The sequence below is a fragment of the Lissotriton helveticus genome, chromosome 9 (assembly GCF_964261635.1).
Source record: "Lissotriton helveticus chromosome 9, aLisHel1.1, whole genome shotgun sequence".
Taxonomy (NCBI): Eukaryota; Metazoa; Chordata; class Amphibia; order Caudata; family Salamandridae; genus Lissotriton; species Lissotriton helveticus.
In genome coordinates, this window is record NC_136070.1 from 307919740 (window position 1) to 307941446 (window position 21707).

At 41.3% G+C, this 21707-nt stretch overlaps 1 protein-coding gene across 1 annotated transcript in view; it reads left to right on the top strand.

Annotated features, from left to right (window-relative positions):
* Positions 1-19640, top strand: part of FLRT2 (fibronectin leucine rich transmembrane protein 2) — a 151269-nt gene extending 131629 nt beyond the window's left edge. Inside the window, exon 2 of the mRNA XM_078660005.1 lies at positions 16830-19640. Within this exon, the coding sequence (XP_078516131.1) occupies positions 17200-19197 (1998 nt within the window). The 5' untranslated portion in view covers positions 16830-17199 and the 3' untranslated portion in view covers positions 19198-19640. The remainder of the gene's footprint in view (positions 1-16829) is intronic.
* Positions 19641-21707: the final 2067 nt, after the last annotated feature.

Below are 21707 nucleotides of genomic sequence, written 5' to 3' on the forward strand. Positions count from 1 at the left end.
TAAGTCTCTTGGTGAAAACCTAAAGTTCTCCAGTCATGACCCCTCTCTGCCTACCCATCCGCTCTCTAAAGGGTCCTCAGGTCTCTGCTCTAACTCCACCCAGGGGTGCTGTCCCTAATACAAAACAGTCAACAACATTTGAGACGCCCCTTGCGAAACGCCTCTCACGTGGTGCAACTTCAGGCTTTTTCCATGATGCTTTGTATTGGGCCTCAGACGTTAGAGTTGACCTTGCTTCTCAGACTCTTCTCCGGCCCGCTGATACCCCTTAAACATTCCAGAACCCTCCTCCATGTCTGGGCCGTCCACTGAACAGACCTCTATTCATTCATTTATAATTGGATCCCCCCTTTCCTGTTGCAGACAGATATCTGCCGCCAAGAACCCAACTCTCATAGACTTCTAAAAAGGCTTGCAACATTTCTCAGCCCAGACATGTACGTGTAAATCAATGCTAAAACATTTCAGGCCTACAATATTTCTCATTATGATTATAGCATTCAACTTCTTCATTTAATTAAAGCATGTTAATACTCTTATTCTATTATTCAGTAAACATTACTATAAATCATGGCCCATTAATGCAATGACCAAAAACGTTAAAACAATCTGTGTCGTGAAAAGAAACACCTTCCCTTTTAGCTCCAGCTCTGGCCCTGAGGCCTACCACGTTCTGCTCTTAACCACATACCACCTTATGTTTTAGCAGCTTCACGACATGGATTCAAAAAAATAATCACATCTAATAAAGTCATATAATGTCACATATTTCTGTATTAGTTCCACTTCTACTTAAATCTCTATATTAGCTGTATATTTTTGAATATACTTGCAGATACTATTAGCACTCATGGCATTTCTCTTCATGATTTGTGCTTACTACAGGTAAGTGTGATGTACTCATATATTTAAATCAGTTTGCGCTCTCTCACTCTACAGGTGACGTGTAGGAATACCGGCAAAACCTTCTCAGCCATCCACCTTTATGAGGTTGGCAAAATGGCGAACATTTAGCAGAATAATAGTGGCAGCTACTATCCACAGCTGCTTAGAAACAGTAGAAGTGTGGTATAAAGCACTATATAAAGTTATTAATATAAACCTTGCATTGATAGAGTGGTGTCTTTGGCTGCTCTCTACCAGGTAGGACCTGATTGCGCTCATCTGTGGGCTGTACGTCTCAGCACTATAACCGGGAATCGCAATCTTGATATCCATACATCACAGTTCTACACCTGTTCAAGCCGAAGCAATGAATAACAGCTCTTTGAGATAACATAAAGGCTTTTGATTTTTTTATTGTCCATTTAATGGACATTCAGAGTTCAAACAGAATACAAGCTGCCTCTGACTCCAATGTCAGGCTGATTGAAATACCTGTATTTAACAGATAGGATCAAGGACGAGAATAGGAGGCTCTGGTCCGGCTAGAAGGAGCTATTAAATGAGTGATTTGATGTGCGTTTGTAAGTACTTTTAACAGAGTGGAATAAAAAAGTGGTGTGAGGCAGGAAATTAAGATAGGCGTTTCATTTCTTTTACCTTGGTAAAGTGTTTTTTCTCCATTCATGTTCAACTGAAAGTCTAGCAATTCTGTTGTGGTTCCTTCCTTTGAGGGCTCTCTTCCACTTTGGCTGGTCCGGGCCGATCCAATCACCTTCTAGCTCTGACTGGCCTATCTGCAGGTCCACTGTAATTATACAGCAAGGAGGACCAATTATGTGTGAGGGGTCACTCATTACGCAGAAAGAAAAGGCGAATTAAGTGCCATATGGTGGCACTTTTTTTTATAGCATTTCCATATTATTTTCTCTTTTTTGACATTTTAAACATTAACTGGGCAAAGGTTTCACCTAATTAGTATCCTTTTGACACTCAGATACAGCAATAAGCAACAGAAAGATGACCAACCGACGTTTGTGATGGTTGTTTCACTGAAAGGCAACACGTGTTGCTCCATTTTGAATACCTTTAGATCCATTTGAGCTAGATTTTTACATTTTTAAACCTGCAGATATTGGATTATGTGGCAAATGTGGGAAATCCACAACTGTGATATACGCTGCAGCTGCAAAATCTCATACATTTCCAGTGGCCCTGCTTATATTTCATCGCACAGTTTTTGCTTGAACCTAGGAACCCGGATCAAACTTACTAACCTTCCCATGAGTGTGTGGCAGGACAATCTTCTCTGTATGTACTTTAGACTTCTAGATAATTAAAGCTGTTAGAAATTCAATTTATAGAACTGGAATTTAGAAACTCATTTATTTATGTGTTTTTTCAGACCACGTCAGGTATGAATTGGTGGTAAATGACCAGCATATGTTTCATATATTGAATATTAAATGAGAGTAAATATTTGCGATTGCACTATTGCCTAATTTGGTTCACTTGCATTGTGACAAACGACTTTGAAAGAGGAGAGGCAAGCGTTCAATTAGCCCCACCTACAGAGAAGTTGGCGCTATCTCAATTCCTCAAGCTAAGATTGTTACTTGAAATGTGGGATTCAGCTTGTTATCAGATCATCTTGCCAAATAGTCGAACCCTGACATTGTACATACACACTGCAGGTGCATCCAGGATTGTTGTAGAGAATATTAAATCCAAACTATCGATGGGTCACAGTATCATCACCATAATACCAAGGGACAAACTCTCGCACAGGCAAGTACACAGAATAAGATAAGAATGTTATCATTCTTGGCTCCACATTTATATACCTCGAAGATATATATATATATATATATATATACACACACATATATATACATCCCAAATGAATCTCCAACAAAGGCAATCCTCGAGCCCACCGATCCAAGTAAAGGTGTTTAGTTAGGCAGAAAACCAATGACGCGTTTCAGCCACTGCTGTGGTCTTGATCTTAATAATAAGACCTCTTAGTGGGTCATGGTGCTCTTAAAGGTACATGCATCTGCATCATACAATGACGTATCATTTAGTGAACATAAAAAAGCTGTGGTATTGCACAAATGATACAATATTCTAAAACAAATGTTAATTATTGTACAAGGCAGTCGCATATGAAACTTTGTCACCCAAACTTGTGGTTAGCGCATCAAAATCGTGCACGGTATGCATCCTATTAAATCAGCCTCTATACACAAACATGCTCTCTCAATAAAGTTGAATCCAAATGAATGCAACTTTATGTGTCTATTTCATGTGAGCATTGCAGTGACAGTGTACATTAATCCTGCACTAGTGTGTTTAACAGTGCCATAAAACAGTATCATATTTGCCGAAACCTTGCAAGTTCCAGTGCGAACATGTGAGTGGCCTAGAATCAATCCTATGGTATAGTTCCCACAGCTCCCAGCTCCAAATGTTCTAATCTCCCTCAAAACAAATATTTTAAAAACAAAAATTTATTATTTTTTATCTCTCCGCATGGCACTATGTCACAGTGAACTTAAAAATTAAAGAAATACAAATATTTGTCCTTCTTAAATGCTGGCTTCTGATTTGTTATCAAGCTTGTCAGTCCCTCCTTAGTACCGCCTTGTCTTTATTTGTAACCTCCTATGAGGACTGGCCCTTTTACTTCGGTTGTTAGCCGTAGGTCATCTTTAGTCTGTAAGTACTATTTTCTTTAATGTTGTATTTTTTTTAATTAGTCTTTTGTATTAAACATTTGCTCAGTATGCATTCATGAATACAGAATTTGAGATACACATAAGAGTCAGTGTGAAGAGAATCCAACTACTTTCCATTTTAGATAAGAATTAAATAATCTAGTATTACACATATACGAGACTGCAGGCACAAGGTAACATGGAGAACAATGCAAATATAAGTCGCCCTCCTCTCCCCTCCCACACAATCCCTGACAATCCCTCAGGCCTCTCTGTATTAGCTCCATTTGCCCCAAATCTTGTCATACTTTCGAGGACAGCCCGACTCTGATAGACCTAACGGTCCACTAGCTGACACCAGTCTAGATCGTTCTTCCAGTAGGAATGTTGTATTTTAAATGGTGATGCAAGAGATGCCCCTCCCCTTTATCTCTGATGATCAGAGTGGGATAAATCAGAACATTTTCTATTAGTTTTTTTTTTTTTTTTTTTTGAATATATTTTTTATTTTACCTTTCACGAAAGCACACATTTCTGAAAAAAAGAAAAAAAAGGAATACAGCATTTTGCTCATACATTTGTTCCTCTTACAATACAACCAAATAAATTCCAAATTGAAGCTATTTAACCGCCAAAGGGGGAAAACATATATCATGTATCAAATTATATAGTAAACATAGTCATATTACATCAATAATAAATAAATCAACCTATTCCTGTTCTCCATTTCTCCAACGGTCCCCATATCTTAATACCTCGTACTCTCCCACTCCTACCCTTTCTTGCATATATGTATTTTTCTAAATTATGTATGGCGATGAGATTTGATAATCATGTTTGCAGAGTCGGAGGATTCTTATCTAGCCATACCCTGGCTAACATTAATCTAAAAACAGCCGCTGCCATAAACAAAAACATTGCATCACCTGAGTCCGAATACTCATTTCCTATATCCACGCCCAACATGATTAGGCCTACAGAAAAGGTTAACCTAATCCTTAATGAATTGGTTAAAAAGTTTTCAACATCCTTGATTAGTGTGTATAATTGAGGACAGGTAGCAAACATATGGACAATATCTGCCTCAGTAGAGTTGCACCTGGGGCACGTAGTGCCTTCTGTACCCCCCCACTTCGCAATCCTGGCTGGGGTGTAATATAGCGAGAATAGCGTTTTGTAATGTTGGGATTGCAAGGGGGCGGAGCATAGGATAGACCGACCTAGCTCCAGTGAATCGTTAAATGATTCAGTTGTGGCCTCTATCCTTTCCCCCCATTTGGCCCTATGTTTGTCTAGATCGTCAGGTCTGTTCTTTGCCAGTGCAGCATATATTAGCCTTATGGAGTATTCCTCCCCTGTAGTTAGCCCTTCCATCAATTCAGTTGGCTGAAAGCCCAATGGACCTCCTTGTTTGTTCCTAAGGAAACTCCTAATCTGAAGGTACTTAAAGAAGTCCCTTCTGTTTATTTTATATGTTCTAACCAAATCATCAAATTGTATTATGCCCTCTGATTTGACTAAGTCCCCAACTTGCTGTATCCCTTTACCCTCCCATTCCGCCATAATTGCATCAGAAAAGATTTCTTCAGGGAATGATTTGTTTTTATAGACTCTGGTGTACCTATTAAATCTGCCCATACCAGTCTTCTTTAAAAAAATACTCCAGATTTTAAGTGCTGCCCTTAGGGTCTTGTAGGTCTGCCTTCTAAGATACCCCAGATCCGTATAGTACAGGAATCCGTTATCAGTGTTTAGTCCTAAAATCATTGTATAGGTTTCATTTGACATGTTCATGGCCTTTGATGCCCCACCACCTCCTCCGATTAATCCCTGCATGTACTGAAGTGCAGCAGCCAAGAAATATAATCTAAAATCTGGTGCACCCCACCCCCCTCTATCCCTTGGCAGGGAAATACATTTATATGCCCTACGCGTTTTCCCTCTTGCCCAAATAAATCTATTGGCCAGGCTTTCCAACCTATTGAACCATTTGTTGTCAAAAATCAGAGGTATTGACCTGAATAGATATAAAAATTTAGGCAGGACCATCATTTTCAGCACATTTGTGGTTCCAACCAATGAAAGATGTAGATTGCTTATCCTTTCCAGGTCTTTTTTAACCTTAGCAAGCAATGGTTCCATGTTGCGCTCTACTAATTCCTCCAATTTTACAGTAATATCAATCCCTAGATAGGTTGCATTGCTGACCACCCTACTATCTAGACTTGATGCAAACCTATTCAGAATGATCTGTGTTTTAGTTTTATTTAGGTTATAGCCTGAAATCAACCCAAACTCATGCGCTACTGCCTCTACTCCAACCATAGCCATATCCGGATTTGGAGTCAATATAGCCACGTCGTCAGCATAGGCCAGAATTTTCACAGTGCAGCCATTGAGTGACATGGATTGAATAGCCCGGTTTCCCTCCAATTTACGTAATAATGGCTCAATGTACAGAGCAAACAATAGTGGAGAAGATGGGCAGCCCTGACGAGTCCCCCGTTGTACATGTATTAAATCCGAATGCCCTCCGTTTACTCTGATTTTAACCACTGGGTCTCTATATAAAGCTTGTATAGCTCTTATATAGCCTGACCCAATACCGCACCACTTCATAGTTTCCCATAGATAGTCCCAGGCGACCCTATCAAAAGCCTTCTCGGCGTCTAAAAACAATGCTGAAAAAGGGTCGCCTGTGACATCTGCCACATCGATACTATTTTCTTTAATGAGTTTCTTTAACTGCAGGCCGGCAGGAGGGTCTCCTGTGCACAGTCGTGACCACCGGATTGTTTATTTAAGTCCTAGCAAATGGGGAAGAGCTCTTCAGGGGCCATGGGAGACAGAAGGTACCAACTCAGTGATGCCTTCAAACATTTGAAATGCAATAGGTCTTGCATTTGCGAGAGTTTAATCTGTTGGCATTGTAAATGACAATGTGTAGTGACAATGCCTTTCATTTATGTTTTAAAAACTAAAACATTAACAAAAGTTATTGTCATTTACAGTGCCAATATCTTAAACTTGTGTAAATGCAAGACCTATTGCACTGCAAACGCTTGTTTTTTCTTTTTTTTAAATAAAAGTTCAGAAACACTATTTTAAATAAATACAATTACTTGGCCAGCCCTACCTTTGAAATGCACTTAATCCAGACGTGATTTGTATTTAAGTTCAATGTGTTACTGTTCAGCAATCCTAGCATTAGTTCGTGCAAGCTTCGAGTAAGGACGCTCATTCCCTCTCAACAGTTCCAATAAGAACTCTATAATTTGCCCTCTAACAGCGGTATCAGGGGAAAACTTCACACTTTATTACAAAAAATGAAAAAGAAAAATAATACCTCTTTCCTTCAAACTAGGAAAATAACCTTCATCTGATTTTGCTTTTCTGTTCTAAGAGTTATATTTTTGACAAGAAATGTCACTGTGTTTTTCGATGACATTATTTTGGTCACTCTAAAAGATAGTAAGCAATTTGACTTTACAGCGTCAGAAAGGACACTCCACAGCAGAGCAAATAAAGTCAGAAATATAATCCAAGTAGCGTTTTCCCATCTCACATCATATCACACAATTAGAAAAAAAGTCGACACCTGACTAAAATAACCTGGTGCGCAGCACGGTAGCCGCCGCGGCCCGTTGGCTAAGCTCCATATTTCCATGAGTGGGATTTAGCTGAGGCGAATGACAGATTTGCCATTTGAATGCATAATAATAGACTTGAAAATTATTCCGGAGGCCTAATGTAACTCCAGCTGTTCCAGCCTTCAGGCTGCTACCTGACGAGCTTTATAAATAAATATACCAATTTTTTACCACGCTCTTTCCCCATTGAAAGGCACTCGCAGCGCCTAAATATGGCAGCCTTGCGGTTTCGTAGCAGTAGGTTGGGCTTGAACAGGCTTGATGGCAGTACTTATCTTTGCTAAAGATAATTGTGTTCAGTTATGAGCGATAATGATTATATTACGCGTTCCACGTGAAAGTTCTCAGCCCACACGGAATTCGCACGTCGTTTGCCGGCACTTTTCCTATAGCTCTTACAGACCAATAAGTTGACAGAATGACATTCTTCTGGATAAAAAAATAAAAAAGAACATTTCTTGAATTAAAAGAAAGGCCACCTTTCATTCACGCGCCGACGCATTCTGCCATTGACTGGGTTCATGTAACATCCTCTGTGCCAGCAGCTCCCATTGCCTCTGTCAATTAGACGTCAATCATGTTTCTCGTCCAGCTCCTTTTAAGCTTTTTATTATTGAAAAACATATAGAATAATTATAGAGAGGATGTCACTTCAACATTTGGGAATTAATTTAAGCATAATAACATGTTACATGGTTAAGATATGTAGGGTCCGCACAGAACGTTTGCATCTAGAATGCTTTTCTCAGATTCACTTATTTAGAAGATATTTCTCATGAACAGGCCTGAGCAACAACTTATCAATGTTATATTAAATTATATCTACACTGCCATTCATCCACACGAGTAATCAAATCAAATTAAATCAAGCTTTATTCGACTATTAGTGAAATAATCATAAAAGCGCATACAGAATAAAAGCAGTTTAAAACATGCCATAAAAAGTACATTCACGTAGAAGGCTGCATGTGCGTCAGCATGAATTGGCGAATCATTCAATTCTCGAGTATAAAACCACAATTTACTTGGCCATAGACTTTCCACAAGTGAAAACAATTTAAGACATGACATATAAAGTACAGACACAGTTAAAACTGGATAGGCTTCGGCATGAATCGGCTAATCATTAGGTTCACAGGTTTAAAGGCGCATATTACTAGAACATAGACTTTCTACAGGTGAAAACCGACTTTAAAAATGTAGATATAGATGCGATTAAAAGTTAATCTCCAAGCAATTCCATGACCAAAAATGCAGGGCGACATGATCGATGTCCTAAAGATCTAAGAACAGGGAGAATCCATCTCTTTCTCTTAACTTGATAAAATTTACTGAAAAATAAAACGTGCATGGGGGTCTGGGCTGATAACTCATTGCATGGACATTTGATTAGCACTCTGGACCAGTCATTCATGGCTGGGAAGCTGAGATATCTATGAATAATACCCAGCCTAAAACGGGTAAGCCAGAATCTGTCGTAATCGGAGGTGGCCTGTTTCAGATAGGGCTGCATTTTAGGGGAGATCAGGATGTGTTGATGGGCTAGAACAGTAATTCTGGAGATCTCTGAGTTAAATCTAAGATTTTCTACAAAGTGAAAATAGCTTTGTTTAAATTCTTTCTTGTCTAAGTTGGCTAAAATGGATGGGTCGTCAAAATATTCCTGATGGCCCATTCTACGCAAAAAGTCTCGGACGTATTTCAGCCAACCTATTCGAGAAACTCCTTCCAGCCCACAACAATCAGTAATCCTTTGGCCATTTAAAACAGTCTGCTCAGTAGTACAAAAAAAAAGACCAAAAAAGAATTGGTTGAATACGGATTACGTCAGTTATATATGGCAAACCAAGTTCCATATGACAATTAAAAGTGGACACACATTCCGGAACAGCCAATAAAAATCAAAGGAATCTGTTTTCTGCCATCTGAAGAGCGGTCGCATCGACGTGGCCCCAAATGACTGCCCGATAGGTTGCAATTGTAACACATTTAGCTTTATAGATTTGAAGCAATTCTGGGGGTGGGTGTTTACCCAGTTTCCTGCTAAAGTTTGTCAAGGCGGCCAAAGCCTTTAAAAAAAAAAATTCCTGGATTGAATTGCCTGGGACCATGAGCCAGTATGATCGAATAAGACCCCCAGTTAAGAAAAGGTTTTAGAACATTCTAGGTGGTTTTGCTCAAGAAAGAACGAGCGAGCGCTCTTACTCCCTGGTCCATATTTTAAAATAAAAGTTTTGGAGGTGTTGACTGAGAGACCCAAATTTGACATAAAATTAGCAAAACTAGAAATAACTTTCTGTAAGGTATTCGGGGTGCGAGCCATAAGTACAGCATAGTCCGCGTACATAAGCGCAGGGAGTGGACACTTCCCCTCCAATGGAAGGTCCTGGCATTTGTCCATCCGAACCCTTCCTAAGTTGTTAATATACAGTGTAAATAGGAAGGGTACCATAATGCAATCCTTGTCTCACTCCTCTTCCAATGGTAAAGGGATCATTGAACTCACCCCCTGCCCCGTAGCGAACTTTGGCCCTGGCCCTGGTATAAAATTGTCTCATAAAGGAAATGAGACTAAGGTCCACTCCCATGCATTCCAAAATCACCCAATGTTTATCATGGATAACGCAGTCAGTAGCCGCGGTTAAATCCACGAACGCCAAGTACAATTTACCCTCCTTGGCCTTAGTGTACTTTCCAATTGTAAGATCCAAGTTTAAGCATTGATCAATGGTCCCCAGACCCTTACGGAAGCCACATTGGATGTTGCTGATTATATGATGGTCATCTGCCCAATCCTGTAGTAGAGCTAAGAGAACTCTCCCGATTATTTTAACAGTCAAATCTAGTAATGAAATCGGTCTGTAACAGGCCGGGTTATGCCTCTCCCCTTTTTTAAAGATGGGTACCAGAATTGATTCGCTCCAGGTTGGGGGAAAACCAAGGGAACTACATGCATTGATTACCTGCATTAAAATGGGTCCTCAAAACTTAGAATTATACTTAAAAAGTTCCACGGGTATTCCGTCAGGCCCTGGTGCCTTCCCCCCTTACTCAGTGTTATGGTCTCCATGATTTCACACAATTCAAATTGGGGGTGCAGAACAATACTTGTACTCTGTGATTCTATCCTATCGCCTACCAGGTCGTGAGTTAATAAATCAAGATGGGAACTATTATTATTATATCATTTAGAAAAATGCTCAATCCATTCTCCCTTCATTATCGCATTTTCTTTGGTTGCCCTTTCTGAATCAACTAAAAGGGAGCATTGACCGCATTCCAGAAAGCTGATGAATCTCTCTGTTCGGAAGCTTCACGCAAGGCGATCCAAGCTTCCTCCTTTAAAAGTTTTTTCCTTGACGCCTGTGCAAGATGGTATTTTCTTCCAGCCTCTTTTATCTCATGTTAAATTTGAACAGTTCTATGAAGGGCTAGTTTAAGAGTGGAATGGGCTTTCGTACAGCGAGAGTCGAATCAACCACTCTTTTGTAGGACTGTACGTTTTGAGTTTATGTGAAGAGCATTATTCCCGAACTCAGCAATTTTAGAGTATCCCTCCACAATTTCCTCTAGAGGGTTACCACTACATAGGCACATATTAATAGCGTTCCTGCAATTAATGATAACCTTGGTCATAAACACGTCAGGATCAAGCTTCTTCCAACTCAGGGAATAACCATTTTGTCTAGCCAGGGTAATGCCTGTCACAAGAGGAGTGGTAATTGCGGGCCTACTGACCACCTTAAAGTTAAACTTAACATTTATACTCTGTGGAAAATGGTCACTGAGGGAGATGTCATGGGTATGAAACTCTAATAGTCTGGATGCGTGTCTAGCAAATATTAAAAAAAATCTATTAGAGAGAACAACCCTCAGCCATTAAAGGTTGGGTTAAAAGGGATCGCTGGGCTACAGAGATTATTAGCAAAGCCCAAGTCTTCTGTAGACAGAATTTCATTAAGCATGTCTCCCTGGGAGGAATGGATAAAATGGGGCATGATTGAATCGCGGTGTTGCTCCTGGCTGCAAACCCTGTTATCCTCCTAATGGCAAAGCGGGATGCTAAATTCCCCCCTCAGATAATAAACAAATCCTTTGAACTGGATGATTGTAACCCGTTGATGTGCAAATTTATAACACTCAGCAAACCAGGTAGATCCTCGCGGGGTGTATTATTATAAAGATTAACTATTACAATTCCTGTAAATGTATCCACTTTAGCCACCAGAATTTGAACATAACGCTTAATTACCAGTATTGCAGTTATGCTAAAATTAAAAAAGATTTGAAACTTAAATGCATCCACACGAGTATCCTGGCGCAATAGGAATGTAACACCATCCTTGTAGTATCCGGAATGTAGGTAGGTAAGTAAATTAATTGACAAGGGAGCTGGGTAAATCCAGGGTTTAACAGATTTAGGACATTCAAGGTGGACATCAATAAAAGGAATGGAGACAGTGAGGGTACCACCATATTCCGCTCCTTGGTAAGATACCAATGCCACTTAATGTCAGGCTATTCTTGAAAATAGCAACTTGAAGCCTCCTTTTTAGTGATTCTGTGCACCCCAACAGCAAAGAATGATTAAAGATCGGAGGTGCAGTTTGTGATTAATCAAGCAGTGCTCAACAATAGCAAGCCTGTGGGTGGTGCTCTGGGTGAAAGTGCCAGCCACAGATATGTGTGTGTGCACACCGTAGAAAGCACTTTCAAATTCATCAAGGTTGGCTCGGAATGCAGGTTCAAATTACTGAAGGCTGATTCAAGCTTCCATACGTCCGAGGTTTATAAAATGAGCCCCATTGAGATCGAAACTACTGCTGCTAGTCACCTGAAAGACAAGCATTGGCAAACACAGCAGATCCTGCTTGTATTTTGAGCCCTGGTTAAATATTAAAAAGCATGCTGCAGTGTGAAAGCAGCAAACATGATTTCCTTCTGTATACAGTGCATGTACGAGAAATAGTGTAATGCGTGATTACTCAAATTAGTTTCAGAATCGAAAATAATTCCTAATGCATTCCAATGCAAGCTCTCCACTGGAAATGGAATGACACAATAAACAGCCAGTAGCATGTGGTGAGAGAGGTATACTCCTCCGTGCAAAGGCAAAATCCACTTTACATTTTAAAGAATTGTTCACAAAAGGTCAAGCCAGTTCTCAAGAGGTCTTACTTCTGTGTATTTGCACAGAATTCTTGTGTTTGCTTAGCCCATACATGAGTTTTCCAATCATTCCAAATAGTTCCTTTGCATTTCTAGTTCTACTTTAATAAAAACAAAATGTAAAGACCACAATTGCCAGAATGCAAAAAAGTAAGCTACTTCTTCTCATTCATGGAATTTAGAAAATTGAGAGCAGTGTTTTATTTTCATGTCAGTTGAATGCTGACATTTTGAGCTTAGACAAATTCAAAATGGATTAATGATTTAAATGTTATGACTGAGATTTTTTTAAATGTACTGCTGACTCTCTATCCAAGGGATCAGTCGCACTAGAACGGACCACCCCTCCCATCGTTGCTTTTGCTGCAAGCCCTATTTGCACCATTTGAAAGGCCTATAGCTTTTTTCAGCGTGTGCCATATTGCTGTACAAAACACAACTTTACTGAGCTAGTTTTAATGCCAAGAACACAACCAATAATAATCTCCGTGCTGTTTTTAGCATACAAAAAGTGAATTGCTTTGTCTCTGAGGGCTTGAGCAATAGGCTTTATGATTTTATTAACATGATTTATTGGACGTGTAACCAAACAGTAAGATTGTTGTGTACTGCAGTTTAAATATAGATATTAACACCTAATCAATGATAATCGAGTTTTAGTAATTGAAAAGACGAAAGGAGTCAGCCCTAGCAATATTTTTGAATTTATAGGCAAATCAATACAAATGTTTTGATTCGCCTCTGGAATTTGTCAAGGAGGAGCCATTTCTACCATGCCTATGCTTGGTATTTCAGTAAAAGAGGTCATTACAATGAATGTTTATGCTTAATTGTAAATCCCAACCAGTGTGAGCAAATAACAGCATTCATAGAAATGCAAGTGGCGGGATTCACTTGCACATACAATTCTGGCAGAAGTAGAAGTATGAATAAATCTGTTGATGTGAGCAAGGAGTTGCCCAGTGTTGGACACCTGCAAACAGCGGTGCTCGCCCATGCATAAACCAGGATATTGGTATTTACAAACCTCTGGCAGGTACTATCCAACTCAATAGTGAGGTGCGTTGATAAGGATAAACATGAAATTGAATATTAGTGATCAACAGGCTTAGGAGTGGCAAGTTTGTTTCCTAAAGAAGAACAGACATCCTATTGAGGAACAAACATTCAAAGAATGTAGGCTGGTCCTACTGCTTCCTACAGACAAACCTGCTTCCTAAGAAAAAGCAGACATCCTATTAACGAACAAACTTTTAAAGATTGAGTGATGGTCCTCTTGCTTCCTAAAGACAAACCTGTTTCCAAAGGAAGAGCAAACATCCTATTGACGAACAAGCATTGAAAGATTTAATAATGGTGCTACTGCTTCCTAAAGACTAGCCTGTTTCCTAAGGAAGAGCAGATAACCTATTGACGAACAAGCATTCGAAGAATGAATGATGGTCCTACTGCTTCCTACAGACAAACCTGCTTCCTAAGGACAAACCTGCTTCCAAAAGGAGAACAGACATACTACTGACGAACGAGCATTCAAAGAATGGATGATGGCCATACTGCTTCCTAAAGACAAACCTGCTTCCAAAAGAAGAACAGACATACTACTGACGGACAAGCTTTTAAAGATTGAGTGATGGTCCTCTTGCTACCTAAAGACAAACCTGCTTCCTAAGAAAGAACAGACATCCTATTGACGAACACGCTTTTAAAGATTGAGTGATGGTCCTCTTGCTACCTAAAGACAAACCTGCTTCCTAAGAAAAAACAGACATCCCATTGACGAACAAGCATTCAAAGAATGAAAGATGATGCTACTGCTTCCTGAAAACAGACCTGCATCCTAAGGATAAACCTGCTTCCTAAAGAAGAACATGCATTCTACAGACAAACGAGCATTTAAAGAATGGACGATGGCCATACTGCTTCCTAAAGGCTAACCTGCTTCCCAAGGACAACGGAGTTTCCTAACAACTAACGTATTTCACAATCAGGAACGTGTGTAAGAGATAAGAGCATGTACGCAGCTAATGAACTTGCTTCCTAATGACACTTTCCTCAGAAAGGTGCTCACTAATGACACATGTGCTTTCTAACGGTGAACATACAAGTCAATGAATAATGCCTCTCTTAATCAATAATGTTGAATATGCTCATTTAATTACATTGGTGCGTCTCTGGGGGTACACGTACTTCCTAATGACATATCTGTGGTTCTTGAAGCAGAAAAATAGCAGTCCAGGTACTCCCATCAGAATACCTGCTTCCTACTGAGAAGTGCAGTACTTTCCCTTTAAGTGTAGGACAGGGAAGGGACAGTAGTCTACCTTTGAAGCTATGGTGCAGGCAGGGCTTTAAGTGGGATGAAAAAACTGGGAGGTCTCTCAAAGGGGCCTGGCCGATGCAGTTAGGGGTGGTGTTTAAAAAACGTAAGCTAAAAATCTGTGCTTAGCATAGTGTGCCCCCTGAATGGCATTTTGTTGCTTCTGTGATTGAATCCAGATATATAATACAAAAAGTAAGATTACCTACAACAAGCTAGGGCTTTTGGCTTTGTCAATGGCTGTTAGTTGCATAAGATACATAAGCAACAACTCTGGCTTCGTTGCATATAATATTGAAAATACTTCCGTTCTGAAATGATGAGACTATAAAAGAACTATGGTTATCTCACAGGCAGTAAAGGGTGGTATTGCTGCAGAGTTAAGTTTTTGTTTTCATCTAGAGGGTAAGGGCAAACATGGAGAGCCCGAAAGAGACCCCTTTCCGCACCTGCTTTATAGAACTGCAGGTGCTGAGCACCAGCAAGATCCGGCCCGCTTAAAGCCCTGGGTGCAGGTGCTCAGTACCTGGCACTACCTGTCCAGGTAAAGCACTGCACATGATACATCTGCTCCCTAAAGTAGACCACTGGTCATTATAACGATTGCGCTTAGAGTGAAAAATGCGTCTCCTAGGGAGAAACATGCTCCCAATTAGCATGTGCGTCCGAATGATAAAGCAATGACATTCATGCTTCCCTCTGACAAAAGAAGTCACTCCGCACTCTTTTCTAATGACCAATGTGCTTCCCACTAACGAGCGCGCTTTCCACTCTCCAACATGCTTCCGTGACGACTGTGCTTCCTAATCCCAACGCACTTCAAATAACCAACATGCTTCCCGTGACGAATGCTATCCCCCTAATGACTAACGTGCTTCCAAATGACAAACGTGCTTCCAATGACCAAAATGCTTCCTATGACGAAAGTGCTCCTTAAAGCCGAACGCTCTAAAGTGACCAACATGCTTGCTTGCTAATGTCGAACATGCTTCAACTCACTAACCTGCTTCCTAAAGTCGAACAGGCTGCACCATGCTTGAAATGACGGATGTGCTTTCTACTGACAAACGTGCCTCGCAGTGACAACCTTGCTTCATAATGAGGAACGTGCACCGTAATGAGGAACGTGCTATCTCGTGGAAATTAAGCAGCCTAAAACGAGCACGCGCCACGCAGCAAAACACACGTGCTGCTAATGATGAATATCCAACCGAATATGATGGTGCGCTCGCTCTCTCTCGCGCTCTCTCTCTCTCTCTCTCTCTCTCTCTCTCTCTCTCTCTCTGATGAGCAGCAATGAATTAAGGCTTTGAATAGGCACTCTCAATTCCGTAGATTTTTTTAGTTATGTGATTAAAAAGTCAGGAAATGAAAGCACTTTTTTTCTCATTCGAAATGAATGCTACATACTATTTCCCAGAACGGCTCTTCCATTATTGAGCCATAACATACGTTTTTTGCATTTTATCACTTTAATCTTCCCATGTGTTCAGTATACCATTGATGTATTTACAGTGGGCTTTTATCATTGGTGTTTTGAATTTCAAATCACAATGTCAAGAAATAGACACATATGGAGGCTTTGAAACTGAAAGTGCTTGATGAAGATGAACACAAATAGAGCAGGACTTCTCTAATTTACTTATGAAAATTGGGATTGCTGCTGTAACAATGCACATTTCGATAATATAATTTAATTGCCAGAAATGAACAACCATGAATCATTCATGAAAGATTGTCAGTTGTCAAGATAGAGAAAGTGGGCCACCGCTATGATTTAACAAATCGATACTTGCTGTTTATTTGTGTAGAGTTTTTAACATTTAAGTTTAATTACATAAGCAATTGATTATTTTATTTCTGGCCTTTATAGCCTTTCGGATCTAAGTGTCTTTACCGTGGGCTTCTCACTTTCAAGGTGGACATTATTTTTATAGAAATGACAAATTATATGGATTTTAATTGCATGGACTACTTTGATGTTCTTGTTCTCACTGGTACATTGAGTGAAAAAGTTGCACTGTGAAGTGAGAGCAGATTCTGATCTAAAATAACGTTGTTTCTCTCTCTTTGTCTCTCCCTATCTGAAAACAGATTTTTGCAGCCCGACACCAAGAAGACGGAAGGCTTGCCAACACAAAGAAGTTGTGTGCGACACCGAAGAGGGAACTTTGCAGAAACTGTGCATTTTTTGTTCTACCAGCTAAGCGTGCTAACCTATTAATCGGCCTTGCAGTTCCATTGGATGGAAGCAGTAACATGTTGAAACTTGGCTAATGGGTCCATGGCTTCGCATTCAAGGACACGGGACAGATTGTCATAATCGGATTAATTTCCTACTTTTGTGGCAAATATTACTCTCAACAAGAGCTCTAGCCACAGCCATGGTGAAAACTTATTAAAATGGTTTGGTTTTGGTGACACTTTTATTCCTGATTTCCTTTCAGATTTTTAGTGGTTTTGAATGTCTGAAATGGGCCCACAAAGAACAATGTGGCCCAGGGACTGGGTCTCTTTCCTAAAGTTGACGATTATTTCTTTGCTGGTGTTCTCCATGCAGATCTCGCGCATGACGGCCTGTCCAAGTGTTTGCCGCTGTGACCGAAACTTTGTTTATTGCAATGAGCGAAGTTTGACCTCAGTGCCTCTTGGGATCCCAGAAGGGGTAAATGTGCTCTACCTTCACAACAACCAAATTAATAATGCTGGCTTCCCTGCAGAGCTGCACAATGTCCAATCAGTGACTACGGTCTACCTGTATGGCAACCAACTGGATGAATTCCCAATGAACCTTCCCATGAATGTCAGGGTGCTTCATCTCCAAGAAAATAATATCATGACGATCTCAAGAGTTGCGCTAGCTCAGCTTTTGAAGCTGGAGGAGCTACATCTGGATGATAACTCTATCTCAACTGTGGGGGTAGAAGATGGGGCCTTCCGGGAAGCTGTAAGCCTCAAGTTGTTGTTTTTGTCAAAGAATCACTTGAGCAGTGTGCCAGTAGGTCTTCCGTACGTTCTGCAAGAGCTCAGAGTTGATGAAAATCGCATTGCTATGATATCGGACCAGGCTTTTCAAAATCTCACCAGCCTGGAACGTCTGATTCTGGATGGTAATCTCCTTACCAACAAAGGGATAGCCGATGGCACTTTCAGCTACCTGCCCAAGCTGAAGGAATTCTCAATGGTCAGAAATTCACTTACCACTCCACCCGCCGACCTTCAAGGTACACATTTGGTGAAGCTCAACCTGCAGGACAACCAGATCAACCACATCCCAGTAGCGGCCTTTCGGAATCTTCACAAGCTGGAGCGACTAGATATCTCCAACAACCAACTGCGCATGCTGACACCAGGGGTCTTTAACAGCCTCACTAACTTGAAGCAGCTTACTGCCCGAAATAACCCTTGGTATTGTGACTGCAGTATTAAATGGGTGACCGAATGGCTCAAATCCCTCCCTGCAGCCATAAATGTGCGGGCGTTTATGTGTCAGGGTCCAGAACAGGTCCGGGGGATGGCTGTAAGGGAACTTAATGTGAATTTATTATCATGTCCCACTACCACACCTGCTTTGCCCCCCATCACCTCTGCACCTTTGACAACTCTTCCCACCACACCACCCCCTACATTGCCAGTTACTACACCTAGTATAAAGTACACACTTCCAACTCCCACAGAGATTATTCCTCCTACTGTGCCTGACAAGGAGGTAATCAGAAAAGTGACCCCTCCCATTACTGGACGAATTCTTCTCTCCATCCATTTTGTGAATGACACTTGCATCCAGGTGAGCTGGTTTTCTTTTTTTCCAGTGGTATCCTACAAACTCACCTGGGTTAAAATGGGCCATAGTTTGGTTGGGGGAATTGTACAAGAACGGATAGTGAGTGGTGAAAAGGAACACTTAAGCCTGGTGAACTTAGAGCCTAAATCCACATACAGAATTTGTTTGGCCCCCTGGGATTCTTTCAATGATCAGAAAGCTGGAGAAGACACTGTCTGCTCAGAAGCAACAACAAAGGCCTCTCTTTTGAACAATGGCAGCAACAGTGCCTCCAGTCATGAGCAGACAACACCACAGAGCATGGGCTCCCCATTCATGCTGGCTGGGTTGATTGGAGGAGCAGTTATCTTCGTTTTAGTGGTCCTGCTTAGCATCTTCTGCTGGCACATGCACAAAAAGGGGCGTTCCAGCTCTCAAAAGTGGAAATACAACAGGGGACGCCGGAAAGACGACTACTGTGAAGCGGGCACCAAGAAGGACAACTCCATCCTGGAGATGACAGAAACCAGTTTTCAGATTGTCTCCTTAAATAACGATCAGCTCCTTAAAGGAGATTTTAGACTGCAGCCCATTTACGCCCCAAATGGGGGCATCGGCTACACGGACTGCCACATCCCCAATAACTTGCGATACTGCAATAACAGCAGTGTCCCAGACTTGGAACACTGTCATACGTGATAGTGTATGAAAGTGAAGGAACCAGGACAGTATGAACCTTTGGAAATTTACATTTGATAAATGTTTGCAGGTGCATTTGTGCATCTCAATTCTCTGTAATTTATACGGTGTACTATGTAATGGGATTTAAGATAAAAAAAAGTGCTATCTTTTCTATTTCCAGTCAATTGCAAACAGTTTTGTAACTCTTTGCTTTTTAACTCTTTCAAAAGAAAATGCGAAGTACTGTACAGGGTTGTAGACTAAGCACCCGAAGTCATGGCAAAGGATGAGGAATGAGTCTTTCCTCTTATATTCATGTTTAATCACTTTGCTGTCAAAGCTGCCCCTTATTCCTTGATCTTTTTTCACCCTTTATAGGAAAAGGCAAACTAAAATTTTCAGATAATGTTGTGGCTACTTCGGGAAAAAACACATCTTAAATAGAACATTTTTGAATCTCATAGGTTTCCCTTTTACTGGAGTGGATTTATTTGTGTCCAGACATTGACTAACTCTCCCCTCCCCTCCCCTCCCCTCCCCTCCCCTCCCCTCTCCTCTCCTCTCCTCTCCTCTCCTCTCCTCTCCTCTCCTCTCCTCTCCTCTCCTCTCCTCTCCTCTCTCTCCTCTCCTCTCCTCTCCTCTCCTCTCCTCTCCTCTCCTCTCCTCTCCTCTCCTCTCCTCTCCTCTCCTCCCCCTCCCCTCACCTCCCCTCTCCTCTCCTCTCCTCTCCTCTCCTCTCCTCCCCCTCCCCTCCCCTCCCCTCTCCCCTCCCCTCCCTTCCTCTCCTTTCCTCTCCTCCCCTCCCCTCCCCTCCCCTCTCCTCTCCTCTCGCTTTACGCTCTGTTCCTCTCCTCTTCTCTCCTCTCCTCTCCTCTCCTCTCCCTTTACGCTCTGTTCCTCTCCTCTCCTCTCCTCTCCTCTCCTCTCCTCCCCCTCCCTTTCCCTCTCTCCCTCCCCCCTCCCCTCTGCTCCCCTCCTCTCCTCTCCTCTCCTCTCCTCCCCCTCCCTTTCCCTCTCTCCCTCCCCCCTCCCCTCTGCTCCCCTCCTCTCCTCTCCTCTCCTCTCCTCTCCTCTCCTTCGTTTAGGCTCTGTGGGTGTTTTTGAATTACTTCCTAAAATTAATTAATTATTAACTATGATTCGTGCACCCACAGACCCATCTTGCCTCATATCCATCACATTTCTTGAATAGATATTACTCTTTCCTGTGTTACACCTCTGCTCCCCAAGTTGGCCAGAGACACATGCATTTCTTTTTTTTACATGAGAATTCATCTGACCGTGCAGCTTCTTTCATATCCACCATAATATATATTTCATTGAAATGTAGTCAAATAAATGAATGGCACAACAGGTATGGAGGGGAATGCTACAAGCAATGTCCTCTCATAACCAGGACCAACAGTGACTGTTGGCAAATCTGGATCATGCATCCAAGACAGAATAGGTTTAGAAAAATAACTTGGCCCAGATATAGTAAGGACTTGCACTCACTCAAAGTGGGACAAAGTGACACAAAAATAACAACGTGATTTACTGTCCAGCGTAAAATGCGCTTTGCTGTTGAAAGGTAAATTTTTTGTCAATGGAAAAATACATTTTCACCATCTTTATCAAACGGGCGTGGAGGTTCAGGGCAAGCATGCTTAGGTTTTGACGTAAAGTCGAACTGCTAAGGTGACCAGACTAGGCTTTGAATAACAAATTAACACCTCCATAAAGCAAGAATTAACAAAGCAAATGTGTTTATTTATCAGATAAACTCATACAGTGAATTGCAGGCACAGCAAACATCCAGGGCATAGGATTCTTCTGAGTTGATCTTGGCTTAGTCATTTATACTGTCAGGGTATTCTACCACTACACAGGAGCGGTCTGTGTAGGTAAGAGTGGTGGGGTGAGATGACAGATGGCGCTGAGAGAAAATTAATTATTTATTTAATTGTCCCTCGTCATCATCTGTCTAATCCCCCCCACCTTGACCCACCGCTCTTACATGCACGGGCCACTTCTGCCACTACAAATCCTTTGCTAGACAGCACACTCTCACATCTGCACCATGATGGTGCAAAGCTGTACAACACACAAGGCAGCCTGTTTGTGTGCCAGCAAAGGGGATGGCACTAGCAGCGTAACAATTGTAGCCGATGTGCTGTGTTTTCCACTTTGTGCAATGCAGCACAAAAAATTGGTTGCTGTGTTGCATGAAACATTAGTTAATCTTGCCCCTTGAATTTATATTTAAGACATTGAAATTAAACCACGGTGTATTTGACTCTTTCACAATAACATGAAGAATTTAAGCCGCACGTATGATCAGTTCTTAAGAGGGTTTGCTGAAATACAAGCAGTAGAGGTTGGCACAGGTAAGAGCGGTGGTCATGGGTGGGGTCCGGGCTGGGTCGGGGAAGTCAACAGACAGCAGGATAAATAACATTAAATATTTTTTTTTAAAAACACTTACCTTGCCCTCACCGCATCACCGAATTGGCGATGCGGCGAGCACAAGGTAAGTGCTTTTTATTTAT